The following is an 18,627-nucleotide window of genomic DNA, read 5'->3' as shown; positions in this document are numbered from 1 at the left end:
AAATGTCTTCCTGTTCAAAGATACATATTACCTCCAAACCTGCGGGACCGTGATGGGGGCAGCTTTCGCTCCCTGCTTCGCGGTAATCTATATGGCAGAATATGAGAAGAATGATGTGTTCAACAACAGGAATCCCTTTTTCCATCGGATAACTAAATGGAAGTGGTAGATAGATGATATCATCTTTTTTTTGGAACGGTGACTCTCAAACACTAGAAGAATTCCATAGGTGGTTGAACAACCAAACCACAGAAAGTCAGTTCACATTATGCCGCAGCCCCATATCAATCAACTTCCTAAACCTTACCGTTACTATCAAAGAAGGAAATTTAACATGTAAACTCTACAAGAAAATCACAGACAGGGACACGTTACTCCATTACCAGAGTAACAATCCAAAGAACCTCAAAGATTACTTACCCTATGGACAATTTCTTCGAATCCACTGCAATTGAACAGATTTGTCCCAATACACACACCATGTGCAAGACCTAGAACGAAGACTAACTAACAGACGCTACCTGAAAAGAATACTCAGAGCAGGGGAAGAAAGAGTGGAATACACACTAAGGGAGACCCTCCTGAGTCCCAATGAAAGCCCAAACACTGACGACATAATAACACCAGTAAAATTAAAAGACTCATTACACAATTCGGGTCATTAGTACAACTGAGCATTCCTGGAGAACCAATGCCTAGAATGGCTCTCAAACGCACCAAGGATTGGAAGCAACATCAAACACATGCCCGACTCGGGAAGAAAGAAACACGTACCTCCCTTTGGAACCTCAGAGAAATCACTGCACACCATTCCGGCGGATCCTGCTCTGTTTGCAAAATTACTAAACAAATCAAAACGTTTAAAGTAGCTGACGGGGAATTGACCTTGTGTAATTTCTCAAACTGCAAAACCAAAAATGCAATATATGTTATCGAATGCCTGTGTGGCTTCAGATACGTAGGCCAAACTACCAGAGAAGTCAACAAAAGAATCAAGGAGCACCGCTCCAGAATCAGATGTAAAACTCACTCGCCCACATTGGTTTCACATTATATGGAACTACAACATGGTCCCACTTGGTATGCAATGGAGGATAGTGGACCTTGTCAGAATCAACACTAACACCAGTAATGCTCTAGCCTACAAAGAAGCATGGTGGATTCACAAACTCAAAACCACCGCCACTGTTCTCAATGATCTCATCTCAGGATTCACAGGTCGCTGACCGTATTGGAGACCACATAGACCGATGACTTGTTCTGAGTACTCCCTTCCTGTACATCTGGTCCATTCCAAGACATGGCGCACTACATAGGGGGTCAGCAACTCATCCACTATTGGCAGCGAGGAGTCTGCACCCAGGCCTGCAGGTTGCCCCATGCACCGCTTACACCAGGTCTCCCCCTTCCAGGGCACACTGCACTTCCCACACCAAACTCAGTCTTACCCCGTGTGACTCGGACTTCCCGTGCCACCTAAATTCCAGAAAGTGCGCTATCTTTAATTAATTATTTCACCTTTGTGCAGAACCGCTTCCCCAGCCATTTGCTTGCCCCTGCAGGCTCCAATTCATGGCAACGGCAACGTTTCCAACAACACAGGCAACAACATGCCAGGGACAGTAACACCCCTTGCGCATGCGCACTGTGGACTCCACAATAACCTGACGCGCACGCGTCACGCTATTCACTACTCGCTCTCACTCAGAGCCTACAGCAAGTTCAGGAGACTGCAGGAAGGTCGCCACATGACTTGGCCACAGCTCCCACACAAGTAAGCCACCTGGGACTTTTGCCAATCCATTGGCTCAACGCGCATATCATCCCTCTGCCCCTGTTTCACATCGACCCTTTTTTCATGTGCTTGCATCCACAGACAGCACAAGATGACATGGAACAACATGCAGTGCCTGCCCTTGGTGACTAATGGCACATCTACCTTCCACGCTGCTCGAACCACTCAGTAGGTAAAGATCCCTTCCAGTGTTAAGACATGCTGCTTTGACTGTCTTACTTTTCAACACTGATGTAAGCAATTCACAACCATGTATTTCACTCCAGATTCAAGCCGTGTACATCTCGGCAGAGAAGAAGAGTACAGAAATAGACCAACAGCAGGGCACCCAGGCTCCATCCCCGACCCTCGCACAGAGCCCAGCCAATGACACGAGGCGAAGGAAAAGGTCAGTGACACACAGGAAACACATACAAGCTCCCTCCCACCCCCATAAAGCTTTTATCTTTCTAGAACCAGGACTCCTGCTACAGGTTTTTTATACAGACTTAGATAGCAGAACACTAGTCAATAGTGCCTGTGGGAGACACATAGGAACTTTTCCATCCCTTCCACCACAGAGCCACCAGATCCAAGACCCAGTCGAAGGCACCGAAACCACCAGCCGAAACGTCCATGCTTTAGGATTATTCACAACTCTACACCGTTCCATCACTCCCAATACTATTCATAGTGACATTGACCAAAGATTGGTCGAGATATGTTCTTGACAAAAAATGAACCATTAACGGTTTTGAATGACCAAAATGCATCAATAATTTGCTAAGACTTTTGGAGCAAATCCATTGCTTTTGTTATAAATTTATTTAACAAATGTTTTTTCTTATATGTTCAAAGTTGGAATGTGGTTCACACCAATTGCATTATGTATGAAAAAATACCTGATTATATATTGAAATGCTAAACAACCATTAAGAAATGGAAAAAATATATCAAAAGCAATACAATAAGGCCAAGTTAGCACTATAACGGCCTGATTATAGATTCAAAAGAGTTGTGAATTTCTTTGTATACGTTCACAGTTTACGATCATGTAGGAAGATAACTGGGATTCAAAGACCAGCAAACTGCCAGATTAATAACCAGGAAAGATTAGAGCATATTGATAAACAGCGAGGCACTACCTGTGCTGCAGTCCCAGCTGCCACCATTGACATGTGAGTGCACGGCTACGGCCTTTGCCGCCTTCAGAAACAGGAGTGACACTGAGAGGGTTTTAAGTTATGACCACCCCATTCTAGGTTAGATGGCCAGGCAGATAATATAATCCAGAATCTGGAATCCAGGATGGATGGAGCACCCCCAGCACTGCACACGCAGGTGAAGATATGTTTCCCATGAAACACAGTCTTAGAAACTAGGGTGCTTGATTTCTGCTTGGATCAAGGCCGCATAGGCCATCGATATCTTCCTTGGTGCTTATTTCTTATATGCAAATCTCGCATTCTGCATATATGCTAATGAGAGCCGGGTGGATAGGTCACAGGTGAAGAGTTAAATGCTCACCTCTGACATGAGGCAAGCCTGCACTTCACAAGCTTCAGATCAGCTTTAGATTCCATTGCACCGCTAAAATTGAGAAAAAGCAAACCCAAAAAACACCTGAACACCTGGTTCTCCCCCCATTTGAAAGCTCTCAGATTAGAGAAACACAAAAAGGTACAAGTTTGGAGACAATCAACCACAGACAATAATAAATTGAACTTCCACAAAATAGCTGCAATTTATAAAAAAAAGAAATCATATTTGCTAAACAAGAGTCATACAACGTGAGAATATCACAAGCTAACTCTAGCACTAAAGAATTGTTCACCATCATCAAAGAGCTGGAAACACCCATCCCTGTCCCGGGCACATGTGTGAAAGATAAACAATGGTGCACTAGTGTCCAAAGCGCCCTCTCCAACAAAGTCGCAGGCCTTCAAATCAAAACAAGAAGGACTCCCTGACCAACTCCATTAACTATATCAACACCCCCCGCCCGACTCCCCATGACCCTACACCCAACTCACTCTCCCGCTTCAGCTTCTCTAAAGTCTCTACCCTAGAAGTAGAACAAATTATCCTCGGCCTCAAACCTTCAAACTGCCAGGGCGACCCCTGCCCCTCACAAATCATCAAGGATGCGGCAAGAGACCTCTCACCATTCATAACCAAGCTCATCAACGCTTCCTTCGCCTCAGGCATCGTCCCCAACAATCTCAAAGAGTCCTGTGTTCTCCCTTTACTTAAAAAACCCAACCTATACCCATCTATACCCACAAACTACAGATCCATCACCACTGCCCCCTTCCTGCTCAAAATACTCGACAAGACAGCCTATCTACAAATACAACATTACCTAGAATCCAACCATCTCCTGGGAATTCGGCAGTCGGGCTTTATACCCCAACATGGGACAGAGACCACCCTTATTGATCTCAAAACGTATATATTGACACTCTTAGAGACAATGGGAAAACTGCTCTACTACTTCTACTCGACCCAACAGCAGCATTTGATTTAGTAAATCACAAAATTCTCTGCAACCCCTTAGACTCAGCAGCCCATTTGTCACAAGACGCCATCGGCGGGATTGAATCCTTCCTTAATAACAGATCTATGCGTGTCTTCTCCTCATCAGCCTCTGCTGACCCTATGCCCATAACGTGCGGGGTTCCCCAGGGATCATGCGTCTCCCGTACTATTTACAACGTGTTCACAAAGCCCATGTTCGATGATCTCGACGGTCTGGGTATCACCTACACGAATTACACCGATGATATCCAGATCCTCCTCCTGTTGACAGGAGATTAGAAGGATTTGGCCTTGGTGAACTGGGTGTACCTCATCATCCAGGCATGGATGGCCTCCCACAGTCTATGCCTGAATGATGACAAGACTGAGCTCATCATCCTCGGTTCCACCCCCAACCTAAACAAACTGGACCATAACTACACTAGCTTCATCATAGATGGCAACTCTATCAAAGTAGCCAAGGAAGTCAAAACTCTAGGAATCTATCTAGACTCCACCCTTTCCTTCCATAAACAGGTTAGTTCCATGTCTGCACCCAGAGATGTACCACCCTAGTCAGACCCCTAATCCTATCAAAATTAGACGACTGTAATGCCCTATATGTAGGAGCCAACAAATATGTTAAAATAAAATCCAGATTCTGCAGAACAATGCGCTTAGAGCAGCACTGAGTATCCCCAAAAAAGATCACATCTCCAACTTCAGGAGAGCCCACAATTGGCTCACCACTGCCGACAAAATTCTGCTCAAGGTAGCCTCCTTAACTCACAAATGCCTTAACAATGCAGCCCCCTGCTACCTTGTTGACAGAATTAAAAGATACACTCCCAACCGCACTCCCAACCAATCCACCAGAACTGCCAATGCCAACCTACTCACAGTCCCCAGGTTCAAACGAACCAAAACTGGTGGCAACAGCTTTCAAGAGAAAGCAGCCCAACATTGCCACTCCCGTCCACCTACACTAAGGACTCCTCACTCATACCCCCCACTACAGGCGTAAATACATTCAGTGGATAAAGGATAACGACTACTAACCTATCCTTGCCTACCCTATGTACATATGTAAATGTGTTTGTCACTGCATCTGTTGCCACAATTGCAACTGCTTTAACCTATGTACACACTGTAATTACTGTACAGCACTGTAACCAAGCTGAGAATAACCTTGCTGCTCCTGCGGCCTGATACCTTCGGGTCTGGCGCGCAATTTAAATGCACAAACAAACAAACAAACAAGCTGCGATAGTGACAGTGATGACCAAGCCATTCATCCTTCCGAGTACCATTAAATCAGATATTAATAACAGCTATTATGCTAGCTCTTAGAAGTGGGAAGAATTCGACAAGAAGTGCTTCATAATATTAGTGTACACCCAGGCCCTCATTCACTTGTGCAGGGATCTGGGTACATCCACCCTCACGCTAAGAACATGTCTTCCGGCCGAGGCAGGCTGCATGTTCATCAAGAAGCTTAACCTTAACTCGGTCAGAACTTCGATTATCCGTTATCACGACTCCAGTATGGTCGCTGGGCCGACACAGGGCTGCCCAAGTTCTGCTGGGAATGAATAAATGGGACGACAGAACTGCGGGCTCTCCACCAGCTCCACTGACTCCGCTTAACTTGCAAAGGTTCTATCCTCTGATGGGCTGGCAATTGCCACTCCAAAGCTGACTCTCCACTGCCCTGCAGCTGCCGTCACTCTCAGGATCTGGCTCCACACCTGTGGGACAGCTTTCCAATACTTGGCGTATTGACACCAGACACGTGACTATGTCTAGTGTAAGGGATCTGCAGCCATCTTTTAAGACATTCTCTATCATGCGCGTCCCTTTCTCAGCACCAACACGTTTCTGAAGAACCGATTGGTGCTTATGATGCACTTAAGATATAAGGGAAATGTTGTTCACCGTATTGATGCCCACATTACATGGTGAATTAAATGTTAATGTACAGGACAATTTGTAGACGGATAAATGTAAGAATCACTCATTGATGGGGAGGTGAGGGGAGCGTAACATGTATGCCTTTTGAAGAATAATTGCCATTCTTGCCTTCTGAGTCGGGTATTAGCCTAAAAGTGGGCCTGTTAAACACACGCCCGCTGGTAAAACATGCTATCAGTGTCAATAATCTCATCCTAGATAATCAATACAACATTTTCTGCATAACTGAAACTTGGCTCAAATACCCTATTGGGCCTACGTGTGAGCTTGCAGTTCCTGAAGGCTTAATTATTTATAATGCCAATAGAGAGCAGGGTTTGGGTGGTGGTTGTCAAGGAAAGTTTAAAAAATGTTAAGGGCAGTTTCAGTTGTAGCGGATGTGAAGCCATCCAACTGAAGTTGGCTTTCTCCCCAACCAACTGTTTTAATATTATTGTATTATATTGACCACCGTCATTGGTTTCTGAATTCCCTAATGAACTCTGTTCACAGTTGGTCAGTCTGCGATCCACCAATGTGTCGACCTTAGTGGTGGGAGATGGGAACAAGAAGGACAAAGGAGCGATCATGTTAGAAAAAGCACTAAACAATCTTGACTTCTATGTCATCAATGAGGAACCCACAACCCCACAAGGGAACCAATTGGACTGGTTGTTCACTTACAACATCCTGACTTAGGAATGTAACACCACACCTTGCATCTGAAGTGATCACTATGTGATCTCCCTGGATCTTAAACTACCTCTGCCCCCACCTCAATGCAACCCGCATGTTCAGGTGGACAGCAGAAATGTAAAAAATCTGAATCAAACCCCAATTCAGGAGGAAGACAATTGTGTTATGTTGTTGGAAAAATATTCCCGGCACATTCTAGAGCTAGTCGAGGAAGCAGTGCCACTGAAAAGGAAGCTAGTTAGGAAAGAGAATCACAACCAGAAATGGTTCTCGGCAGAACTTCAGTCCATTAAAGTGAACAAAAAGGGCCCTTGAAAGGAAGTGGAGACAAGATAAGTCCGCAGTAAAAAAGGCTACTTGGAAGCATGAAAACATGAAGTATAAAGAAAAGATAAAAACAGCGAAAGCCGATTTCTTTAATGTGGAAATCGAAAATGCAGCCAATAAGACCAGCAAATTGTTCGATATTTTAAAGAGTATTGAGGAACCAAAGACTCTCACTCCACCGTTTCTGCCTACTAAGGCTGACTGTAATACTGTCCAGAAGGCTTTTTTAGCCAAAATTGAGAAAGCTAGACAAAACATTATTAAAGCTAGATTAACATCTAAGCAGCCTATTTTTTTCTGAAGGTGAGCAGCCTTGTCCCAGGGAAGATACTTTCACGTTTCACCCCATTACTGAAGCGGAGCTGCTGGAGGTGCTAGGCCATATGAAACCAACATCTTGCACAGAAAATGTGTTGCCCTCTAGCGTCATACTTCAACATAAGGACATTTTTGCCCCCATTCTTTTGAAAATAGTCAATGCCTCATTTAAGGAGGGAATTGGTTCCTAAGGAGCTCAAGAAAGTCACCATTACCCCGCTGGTTAAGAAAGCAGGTTTGGACCCTAAGGATCCGGCCAATCTCTGTCCCATTACAAACTCCAACTTTGTCCTTAAAATCCTGGACAAAATTGCTACACAGCAATTGCAGAAGTACGTAGAAGAACATTCGATACTACATCAACAACAGTCTGGGTTTAGAGCATCACATAGTACGGAGACGGCTATGTTGGACCTCCAGAATCACATGCTGAGTCTGGTGGACTAAGGTAAAGTTGGCATATCAATGTTGTTAGATTTAAGTGCTGCTTTCGATTTGGTGGACCGCCAACTATTAATCAAAGCACTGAGAGACCATGTGGGTTGCTCCGATCTAGCAGTCAAGTGGCTGGTATCATTCTTATCGGATCGCCATGCTAGGATTCACTGGGGAAATAGTTTCTCTGACCCTAGCCCTATCATATTTGGCGTACCACAGGGTGCCAGTTTATCACCCATGCTCTTCAATATCTACATGCGTACTCTGTGTCGTATTTTGGTGGAAACCGGTGTGTTCTTCACCAACTACGCAGATGACACGCAGTTGATCATTGTACTCCAGGGCACACATAGTGTAGACAGAATCAAGATCAACAATGTCTACAAGTTGATAGATGAATGGATGCAATCCAACTGGATGTGTCTCAATGACATTAAAACAGAACTGATGCTGTTCGGCTCCAGTCGCCAGCTAGCCAAACTAGGAACAGAATTTGAGTCCTTCCAGATTATGGAAGCTAGGATTTTAGTTTCCTCACAGGTCAAAATCCTCGGCCTGATGGTGAATTTGGCTGTTAACTCCGAAGCGCAGACCAACTATTTGCAAAAAAACACTGCATACTACCTACGGCTCATTAAGACCATATAGACCTTTTCTGAACGAAGGTAACTTGGCTACCAGTGCTAGAGCCATTGTTTTGTCAAGGTTAGATTATGGAAATGCTCTCTTGATTGGGGCTTCTGCCAAGGACTTGGCTAGATGCCAAGTTATTCAAAATGATGCTGTTAGGCTGGTCAAAGGTCTCAAGAGAAGAGATCACGTAACCAAGGACAGAATATCCCTCCACTGGCTTAGAGTGGAGAAGAGAGTTAAGTTTAAATCACTGGCACTGGAGCACAGATGCCTCTGTAGTAAAGCCCCCAGCTATCTCAAGATTAGCGTGGTTCCACACGCAACCTCCAGACAGCTTCGGTCCACAGGTAAGAGCCTTGTGACCATCCCTAAGTACAAACTGAAGTCGGGGCTAGGAAGATCTTTTGTGGTGTTGGCAGCGCTGCTGTGGAACGATCTGCCTGATCTTTTGAGATTGGAAAGCAGCCATTCGGTGTTCAGAACGCAGCTTAAGACTCACTTATTCAGGTGAGATAGGAGTTCATAGTCGTTTTAGGTTTTCCTTTTTTAAGGCTCTTTGAGGCCGTGAGGCAGTAAGTGTTTGTCTTGTCTGAGCGCCCTGATGCCCACGGGCTACCAGCGCTATATAAGATAAAATACATACATACATACATGATATCTATGGTAGGTCTTGCTGGTGTTTGGGGTTCTTGATTGTCCCCTTGCCCGGGGAAGCAGCAGGCGTGTAGTGTTTGCGTTTCGCCCGCCTTGGTAAAAGTGCGCACTCTGCACTTGCTCTTGTACTATTTGCTAGCAGTGAGAAAAGCTCTAGAGCAGGATGGGAACCCTGCAGCCCTTCAGAGCCTTTGGCATATGACTCCCATGATCCCTCGCCATTGGTGTGACTGGCCAGGGCTGATGGGAGTTGTAGGTAAAAACATTTAAAGGGCACAGGTTGCCTATCCCTGGCCTAGACCTAATCGTCTAGCTACTAATCTGGCAGATATTGACCTGGCGCATGACTTGCCCTAGCGCAAAAGCGAAGGATACCTGTTTTGTTCAGGAGCCAGAAAGTAGACTGGACACTTCCACTTTTCATCCATGTGATTGGAACAGTCCAAGTGTAGCTGCAAAGGGTAAGCAATAAAAGTATTGTTAGGAACATTAATGCACTGCTAGTGTGTGTAATGCACACTGTGATTTCATGGCACATTTGCAGGGACAATAAAACGATTCTTTGGCAAATTATTTGAGAGTGAATTAGGTTTTCAGCAACACATTTACAGTCAGGCGGAGGCGGTGGTGGCGGCGGCGGTGGTGGTGGCGGAGGCGTGGCGGCGGCGGCGGAGGCGGTGGGGGCGGCGGCGGTGGTGGTGGCGGAGGCGGCGGTGGCGGCGGCGGCAGAGGCGGTGGCGGCGGCGTTCCCACTATGCAGCTGCTCCTTCCAAGGTCCCTGGTGAGGTGGAGAATGGATATTTGAACTCGTTTTTAACTGATGGGGATCTTGAAAGTATCCCACCGCGCCCCTCGACACCACGATTACTAAAGGTAATCGAGCCCCCCACCTTTACAACAGACGATTGAGATGTTCTGCGGGCAGGGAAGGGACCGGGAGACCCTTTGCACAGCACAAAGGGGAGATCCATTTTAAGGCGGCACATGCACAGCCCACTGGTGCCCGCACCCGAACGCCAGGAGTGCTCACAGTGGGGGGCATACAATCAAGGGTGAGGTGCAAAGGAAAAGTGTAACATCGATGAGCCCCCCCTTTATGCTCCAGGGGACTTTCAGTGCCGTGTGCATCTCCACCGTGCACTCCTCCTGCTGCTTCAAATGCCTCCTCGCTTTACTCCTGCAGGCAGAATATTAATGGACCCCTATGGAGTGCGTCTACATTTAGCACCTACAGAAAGCAGGCGGTCTTCATAGCACTCCATCGCAAACGCCATTAGGACAGCATCATTTGCAGCCGGTATTTACATTTGCAGGGAGTCAAATAAAAGATTAAAGGACAATTTGCCAGGTTTACTCTTTCATTTTCCATCCTGTTTTGTAAATTTAATAAACTGCCTGCATGGGACCCAACAGCATATACGCACTAACATTGGTGATCCTGTGCATGCCAGCGCTAACATTGATGATCCCGTGCATGCAAGCGCTAACATTGATGATCCCGTGCATGCAAGCGCTAACATTTGAGATCCTGTGCATGTAAGCGCTAACATTGGTGATCCTGTGCATGCAAGCGCTAACATTGGAGATCCTGTGCATGTAAGCGCTAACATTGGTGATCCCGTGCATGCAAGGGCTCACATTGATGATCCCGTGCATGGAAGCGCTCACATTGATGATCCCGTGCATGCAAGCGCTAACATTGGTGATCCTGTGCATGCAAGTGCTAACATTGGCGATCCCGTGCATGCAAGTGCTAACATTGGTGATCCTGTGCATGCAAGCGCTAACATTGGTGATCCTGTGCATGCAAGCGCTGATCCTGTGCATGTAATCGCTAACATTGGTGATCCCGTGCATGCAAGCGCTAACATTGGAGATCCTGTGCATGTAAGCGACAACATTGGTGATCCTGTGCATGCCAGCGCTAACATTGGAGATCCTGTGCATGTAAGCGCTAACATTGGTGATCCCATACATGCAAGCGCTAACATTGGAGATCCTGTGCATGTAAGCGCTAACATTGGTGATCCCGTGCATGCAAGCGCTAACATTGAAGATCCTGTGTATGCAAGCGCTAACATTGATGATCCCGTGCATGCAAGTGCTAACATTGGTGATCCTGTGCATGCAAGTGCTAACATTGGTGATCCTGTGCATGCAAGAGCTAACATTGGTGATCCTGTGCATGCAAGCGCTGATCCTGTGCATGCAATCGCTAACATTGGTGATCCCGTACATGCAAGCGCTAACATTGGAGATCCTGTGCATGTAAGCGCTAAGATTGGTGATCCCGTGCATGCAAGCGCTAACATTGATGATCCCGTGCATGCAAGCGCTAACATTGGTGATCCTGTGCATGCAAGCACTAACATTGGCGATCCCGTGCATGCAAGCACTAACATTGGTGATCCTGTGTATGTAAGCACTAACCTCAGTGATCCTGTGCATGCAAGCGCTAACATTGGTGATCCTGTGCATGCAAGCGCTAACATTGGCAATCCTGTGCATGCAAGCGCTAACATTGGTGATCCTGTGCATGCAAGCGCTAACATTGGTGATCCTGTGCATGCAAGCGCTAATCCTGTGCATTCAATCGCTAACATTGGTGATCCTGTGCATGTAAGCGCTAACATTGGTGATCCTGTGCATGCAAGCGCTGATTCTGTGCATGCAATCGCTAACATTGGTGATCCCGTGCATGTAAGCGCTAACATTGATGATCCCATGCATGCAAGCGCTAACATTGGTGATCCCGTGCATGCAAGCGCTAACATTGATGATCCCATGCATGCAAGCGCTAACATTGGTGATCCTGTGCATGCAAGCGCTAACATTGGTTATCCTGTGCATGCACGCGCTGATCCTGTGCATGCAATCGCTAACATTGGTGATCCCGTGCATGCAAGCGCTAACATTGGAGATCCTGTGCATGCAAGCGCTAACATTGGTGATCCTGTGCATGCAAGCGCTGATCCTGTGCATGCAATCGCTAACATTGGTGATCCTGTGCATGTAAGCGCTAACATTGGTGATCCTGTGCATGCAAGCGCTGATCCTGTGCATGCAAGCGCTAACATTGGTGATCCTGTGCATGTAAGCGCTAACATTGGTGATCCCGTGCATGCAAGCGCTAACATTGATGATCCCATGCATACAAGCGCTAACATTGGTGATCCCGTGCATGCAAGCGCTTACATTGATGATCCCATGCATGCAAGCACTAACATTGGTGATCCTGTGCATGTAAGCACTAACCTCAGTGATCCTGTGCATGCAAGCGCTAACATTGGTGATCTCATGCATGCAAGCACTAACATTGGAGATCCTGTGCATGCAAGCGCTAATATTGGAGATCCTGTGCATGCAAGCGCTAACATAGGCGATCCTGTGCATGTAAGTGCTAACATTGATGATCCCATGCATGCAAGCACTAACATTGGTGATCCTGTGCATGCAAGCTCTAACATTGGTGATCCTGTGCATGCAAGCACTAACATTGGAGATCCTGTGCATGGAAGCGCTAACATTGGTGATCCCGTGCATGCAAGCGCTAACATTGGTGATCCCGTGCATGCAAGCACTAACATTGGTGATCCTGTGCATGCAAGCACTAACCTCAGTGATCCTGTGCATGCAAGCGCTAACATTGGTGATCCTGTGCATGTAAGCACTAACCTCAGTGATCCTGTGCATGCAAGCACTAACATTGGTGATCCCGTGCATGCAAGCACTAACATTGGTGATCCTGTGCATGTAAGCACTAACCTCAGTGATCATGTGCATGCAAGCGCTAACATTGGTGATCTTGTGCATGCAATTTGCACTTCTTATAAAAGGAGCAACAATGGCCCATTGGCAAACATCTTTAGAACATGCAACATGTTTTCTCTGTACACGGCCATGGGCTTGGATGTGACGTTCTGGGAGTTTGTTTTAAAACACATGGTAATGTCATGATTGAGCAGGTCATACTTGAATGCTGATGGCCGAGTCACCGCTGAGTGTGGGTCCAGGAGGAAGTGGTTCTGCGTGATTTCGCCACTCGATGTGTTGACGGTGACTACAGGGAAGCCCATCTGTAGGACCCAGGTGTCCATGATGCTTTTAATGTCCCTGGGTAGCTGCACAGCCGTCTGGTTGTCCACAGCCTGCGCAGAAGGAAGAAATGCAGACCTATGAAGCGTGGCAGCTGCCAAGCTTTCAGTGACAATATTCCTAAGGACTGTTAGTGAACACTTCGCTCTCAGACGCCAAACGATCAATGCATTTATTTATTTATTTATTATTTGTTCGGCGCCTATACAGCCAAATGGTGTTTCCAGGCGCCACATGGCAAAGTGGGGAGGGAACAAGGAGAGTAAATAATAGTGGCAAAATGAAGTTGTTTATTTGTTTTATTTGTATCCAGGTATTTCTGTGCAGTGCTCTTTCTCTGTAACGCAAATGGATGGTGTTCTCACCTGCTCTATTGCCAATGAGGGGGTGAGCGCGTGCGCCAATGATTGTATCGTCCCCTTAGTCTTAATCTGCAGTGGTGTCCAGAATTCTTTGGGGCTTCACAGGTTTTGTCTTCAAGGGAGGAATTGAAAATGTCACCATTTATCACGGTGGTGGTCAATTCACCAGCTGCGGCTAACGGCAAATCACTAAATCCAAAATAAGTGTGCTTTGAATTCTTTGGATGCGGTCGTAATTCCCACCCCTTTTGTGACCCCTAAGTGACATCTATGCATATTTGTCACAGTGTTTTACTAGGCACTAGGATTTGGCCATGGCAGAATTGTTTGCGGCGGAATTTACTGTGATCAATTTCGCTGCAAATACACTTTTACCACGGCCAAAGCCCGCAAATCTATACCCCTGCCACCCCCCAATTCATCCCCCGTTCCCCCATTTACCTTTTTCATGTCCGCTGCCTCTCCTGACCCTGCGGCTTCAGTTCCATCCCTCTAACACGGGTCGGATCCGATGCAGCATGGACCCTTTTTTCTTATTTTTTTTTTTCGCCCCCCACTTCCAATCCTCAGGAAGCAGGGACACCCCTGGAACCCACGAAGGCCATCAATACAGAACATAGGAAGCGGGGGACACCCCCGTAATCTCGGCTTCCCATGTTTGCTATTGATTACCCAATTTGATCGAATCAAATCGATCGAATGGTACTGCCCGGATTCAGCCAGATGTACCATTCGATCAATTAAATTCAATCAAATTGGGTAATACCAGGCACTGTACATATCCTCAGCGTTTGCACATATCACTGCATGGTGTTGCTACGGCAGGAATCTCAGTCCAGATATTTTGCAAGTCTTAGCATCCTACGGCAAAACTGTCAATATTTTTTATAACCTGTGCAACAATGGACAGGAATCTCAAGAGCCATTCATTAACTGTTAGCATGGCAAGGCATCCTCTTAGTGTGGCTATTGTGCAAGTCTCAGGGTGAGAATGCAGCTATTTCTGCCGAGTTATTGCACAATTCCCTTTACAATGCTAGAGGGCAATATTAGAAGAGTTATTGCACAGAACCTACTTGCTATTTCTAGAATCCTTTGCTGCGCACACCTATGTCTTCTTGTCCCAACCTTGTATCAATCATGTGTCATCCTCTGAGAGTTATTTAATAACTACCTACCTGTCCCTCCTTTCTGACTCTCCTGGTTTCTATCTGTGTCAGTGATAAATATGCCCAGCAGAGAACTCAGGGGAAGCTCAACTTAAAAGAAAGGATCCAAATTGAATCCATGGACATCACTTGAAACCTATGAGTTTCCAATGGAAATTAACTGGAAGGTTCTCCAGAGCAGTTTGGTAAATGTTCAAAAACTGTTAGCCATCACTTGAACGCAGAGCAAATGGGTGAACTGGAGCTCTACCAGTTGAAGGCCATTGGTACACTCTGTGCTGATGCTTCAGGGAGTAACGTAGACTGGTCAGAGTATGTTCTTTAATGGCCAACATGGTGATCACGCAAACCCTATGCGTGAACCACTCCTCTCATGAATGCTGGCTGGCATAACATGTTAGACAGGAAGTGTGATGCATGGGGTCTTATCAGTAGTTGCGGGTGAACGGATTTGAGCCAAACTGGAATTTCAAACATTTTAGAGAATTCAACCAGGTTGAATTTCTCAAACTTTTTCAAGATCTGGAAGAGGGGTTTAAGCGCCTTTGCGCTTTGCCCGTATGGAGGCACTGGACCATATCACTCTGAGGGGAGGCATTTGAAGAGGCAGAGTGGCCCAGTGAGTGTACGGGCTAGTCTAGGGTACAGCATCGCATTGAATAGATATGAATAAGAATTATAATTCCAGGAGGTTACAGTAGAATTACAATTCCAGTTGCGCTCCACAATGGAAATAAGGATGGCAACCGATGAGCAGAGACATACCACAGAGGGCGCCTGATATCTCTCTTCAGAGAATAGGAGATTACAGAGGAATTCACTTCAGATCATCGGAGATGGACCAATCTCAGAGAGACAACTGTTTTTTTTAGAAAGCAGCACCTTCTAGAGTGGGAGCAGAAAGTCAGTCACTGTGACTATAGACATACACATGTGTGCATTCAGAGTGCACAAACACATGTGTGCATGTTTGGTGAAGTAGAGGGAAGGGATAGTGAATGGTTTGAGAGGAGGTTAAAACTTGCTATCTCGGGAGTTTGATCATCTCCCTCGCTGTTCCAACCTTCCAAATGTAATCAAAGCCTCGAAATCAATTTTGAAAAATAAATGAGTGGTCTATATTGGAGGAGTTTGAGCAAGATTAGTTATCAGCATCAAAGAATCAGACGCAGGTGTGCTGGGAGGAAACAATAAGCTAGCTTCGGCAGAGAAACACACCAAGTAGATATAGCACATTTCCATGTGTGTATATTTAATGAGATAGAGAGAGAGGGAGGGAGTGAGATATTCGCATTCTTCGGGCAGAGATGAAATGAAGCCTTGGAAACATATCGTTTCGCGCCTTGAAACACTTGTGTATATGCGCCTTATAAATGCCATATCATATCATATCATAACAGCGTAATTAGAGCCTTCTGGGGTTCCATATCCCCTTTTCTCTGCCTGCCAGTGTACCTGATTTATAGCTTGTTCAGAGAGGTACGCATTACAGATGTTGAGCCCCTAACACATTGCAGGCTGCATTGCAGATGTTGAACCCCCTAACACATTGAAGGCTGCATTGCAGATGTTGAACCCCCTAACACATTGCAGGCTGCATTGCAGATGTTGAACCCCTAACACATTGCAGGCTGAATTACAGATGTTCAGCCACTAGCACATTGCAGGCTGCATTGCAGATGTTGGGCCCCTAACACATTGCATGCTACATTGCAGATGTTGAGCCCCTAACACATTGCAGACTGCATTGCAGATGTTGGGCCCCTAACACATTGCATGCTACATTGCAGATGTTGAGCCCCTAACACATTGCAGGCTGCATTGCAGATGTTGAGCCCCTAACACATTACAGGCTGCATTCTCCAAAACTATCAAGGACCACATCGACTCCCTGGCTCCTGCCCTGGCTGACTTTTGCAACCACTCCTTCGCCTCTGGAGTCTTCCCTTCCCCCCTCAAGCACTCCCTTGTGCACCCTCTTCTCAAGAAACCCTCTTCCGACCCCTCCTGCCCGGCTAACTATCTCCCTATCTCCATCACTCCCTTCCTGGGCAAGCTCCTGGAGAAACTGGCCATCTCCCAGCTTAACCTCCACGCTGAATCTGTTGGTAGTCTTCATGACCATCAATCTGGCTTCAGAGCTGCCAGAAGCACGGAAACTGCTCTCCTGAACATCCGTGAAGACCTGCTCTTGAACTTCGACTCCAACACTCCGTGTGTTCTCATTCTGCTCGATCTCTCCTCTGCCTTTGACACTGTCAACCATGCCATCCTGCTCAACCGTCTCCGGGAAAACCTGGGTATCACTGGTCAGGCTCTGGCTTGGCTGACCTCTTTCCTTTCAAATCGACCCTCCCAGGTCCAACTGGGGTCCTTCCTCTCCGACATCTTTTTCTCCACCTGTGGTGTCCCCCAGGGATCTAATCTCTCTCCCTGGCTGTTCAACCAGTATCTGGCACCCCTTGCCCACTGCATCGCAGCTCTCTGCCCTAATTTCCAGTGCTATGCGGACGATACCCAGCTCATTTTCAGGCTACCCTCAGCCTCCCCCTCTCCTTCCCTCATCTCTGACTGTCTGTCTGCTATCCAAGAATGGTGTGCCGCCAATGACCTCTGCCTTAATGCCAGTAAGACTGAGATTCTACTCATCGGTACTCCCACTCCCGCCTTCCCTGCAGCTCTCTGGCCTGCCTCCCTTGGCCCCCTCCCTGCTCCTACCTGCGAGGCAAAAAACCTTGGGGTCATCTTCGACTCCACACTCTCCTTCTCTCCTCATATTTCTGATGTCGCCAAGAGGTCACACTACCAGCTGCACCTCCTCAGAGGTATTCTTCCCTTCCTCTCCTTCCCCCAGAAGCTCACTGTCTCCCGAGCCCTGGTTCTCTCGAAGCTGGATTACTGTAACAGCCTCTATCTTAATCTGCCTGCCTCCACTCTCCGCCCTCTGCAACTCATCCAGAACAGAACTGCGAGACTTGTCCTTGGCCTCAAGCCCAGGGATCGTATCTCTCCAGGACTTAAATCTCTACACTGGCTCCCAGTGGCTGCGAGGATAAAGTTCAAAACCCTCTGCATTGTCCACAAGGCCTTCTGGGGCCTGGGTCCTAAATACCTTCAACTCTCTCTTCCCAAATATCTTCCTTCCCGAGCCCTTCGCTCATCCGCCTCCAACTCCCTCAGGGTCAGCCGCTTCTCAAAGCAACGAGCTGGGGGTAGATCTCTCTCCGTGGCAGGGGCCTCCCTCTGGAACAGCCTTCCTGCCTCCCTGAAACTCGAGGAGAACCATCTCCGGTTCCGGAAGCACCTCAAAACCTTCCTCTTTGCTTCTGCTTTCTCTCTCCCTCTCCCCTGCTGAACAGCTAATATTCTTCACTGAAACTGCACTGATCCTGCAACTGGACCTCTCTAAACGGCCTCGGCCCTGGGCCCAGCCACTCTCCACTTGGACTGATGCCCTGGAACCCCTCTGCACTGCGGGACTGTCTCTGTACCCCTACAGCCCCCCCCCAGCACTTGTTCTGCACTTACCTTGCACTTGCCACCAGCTGGCCCTATTTATTTATTACTTTACGCCACTTACCTTGTACTGCACTTCCCCCCTCCCCTTCCCCTTGCACTTTTCCCCCTCCCCCACCCCTGCACTTGCGCGATCTGAATGACACCTGGCCTAGTAGGATCGTTGTCTGTCTCCCCT

The 18,627-nt window shown here is 47.0% G+C and overlaps 1 protein-coding gene across 1 annotated transcript in view; it reads right to left on the bottom strand.

Annotated features, from left to right (window-relative positions):
• LOC138504629 (aminopeptidase Ey-like) overlaps positions 1 to 18,627 on the bottom strand; it is a 288,546-nt gene that overhangs the window by 78,102 nt on the left and 191,817 nt on the right. Inside the window, exons 10-11 of the mRNA XM_069625225.1 lie at positions 13,280 to 13,455; positions 9,683 to 9,759 (exon numbers count right to left, since the gene is read on the bottom strand). Coding sequence (XP_069481326.1) covers positions 9,683 to 9,759; positions 13,280 to 13,455 — 253 coding nt within the window. The remainder of the gene's footprint in view (positions 1 to 9,682; positions 9,760 to 13,279; positions 13,456 to 18,627) is intronic.

The sequence above is a fragment of the Ambystoma mexicanum genome, chromosome 11 (assembly GCF_040938575.1).
Source record: "Ambystoma mexicanum isolate Mex_15411 chromosome 11, UKY_AmexF1_1, whole genome shotgun sequence".
Classification (NCBI taxonomy): Eukaryota; Metazoa; Chordata; class Amphibia; order Caudata; family Ambystomatidae; genus Ambystoma; species Ambystoma mexicanum.
This window is presented reverse-complemented; position numbering and strand designations above follow the sequence as displayed.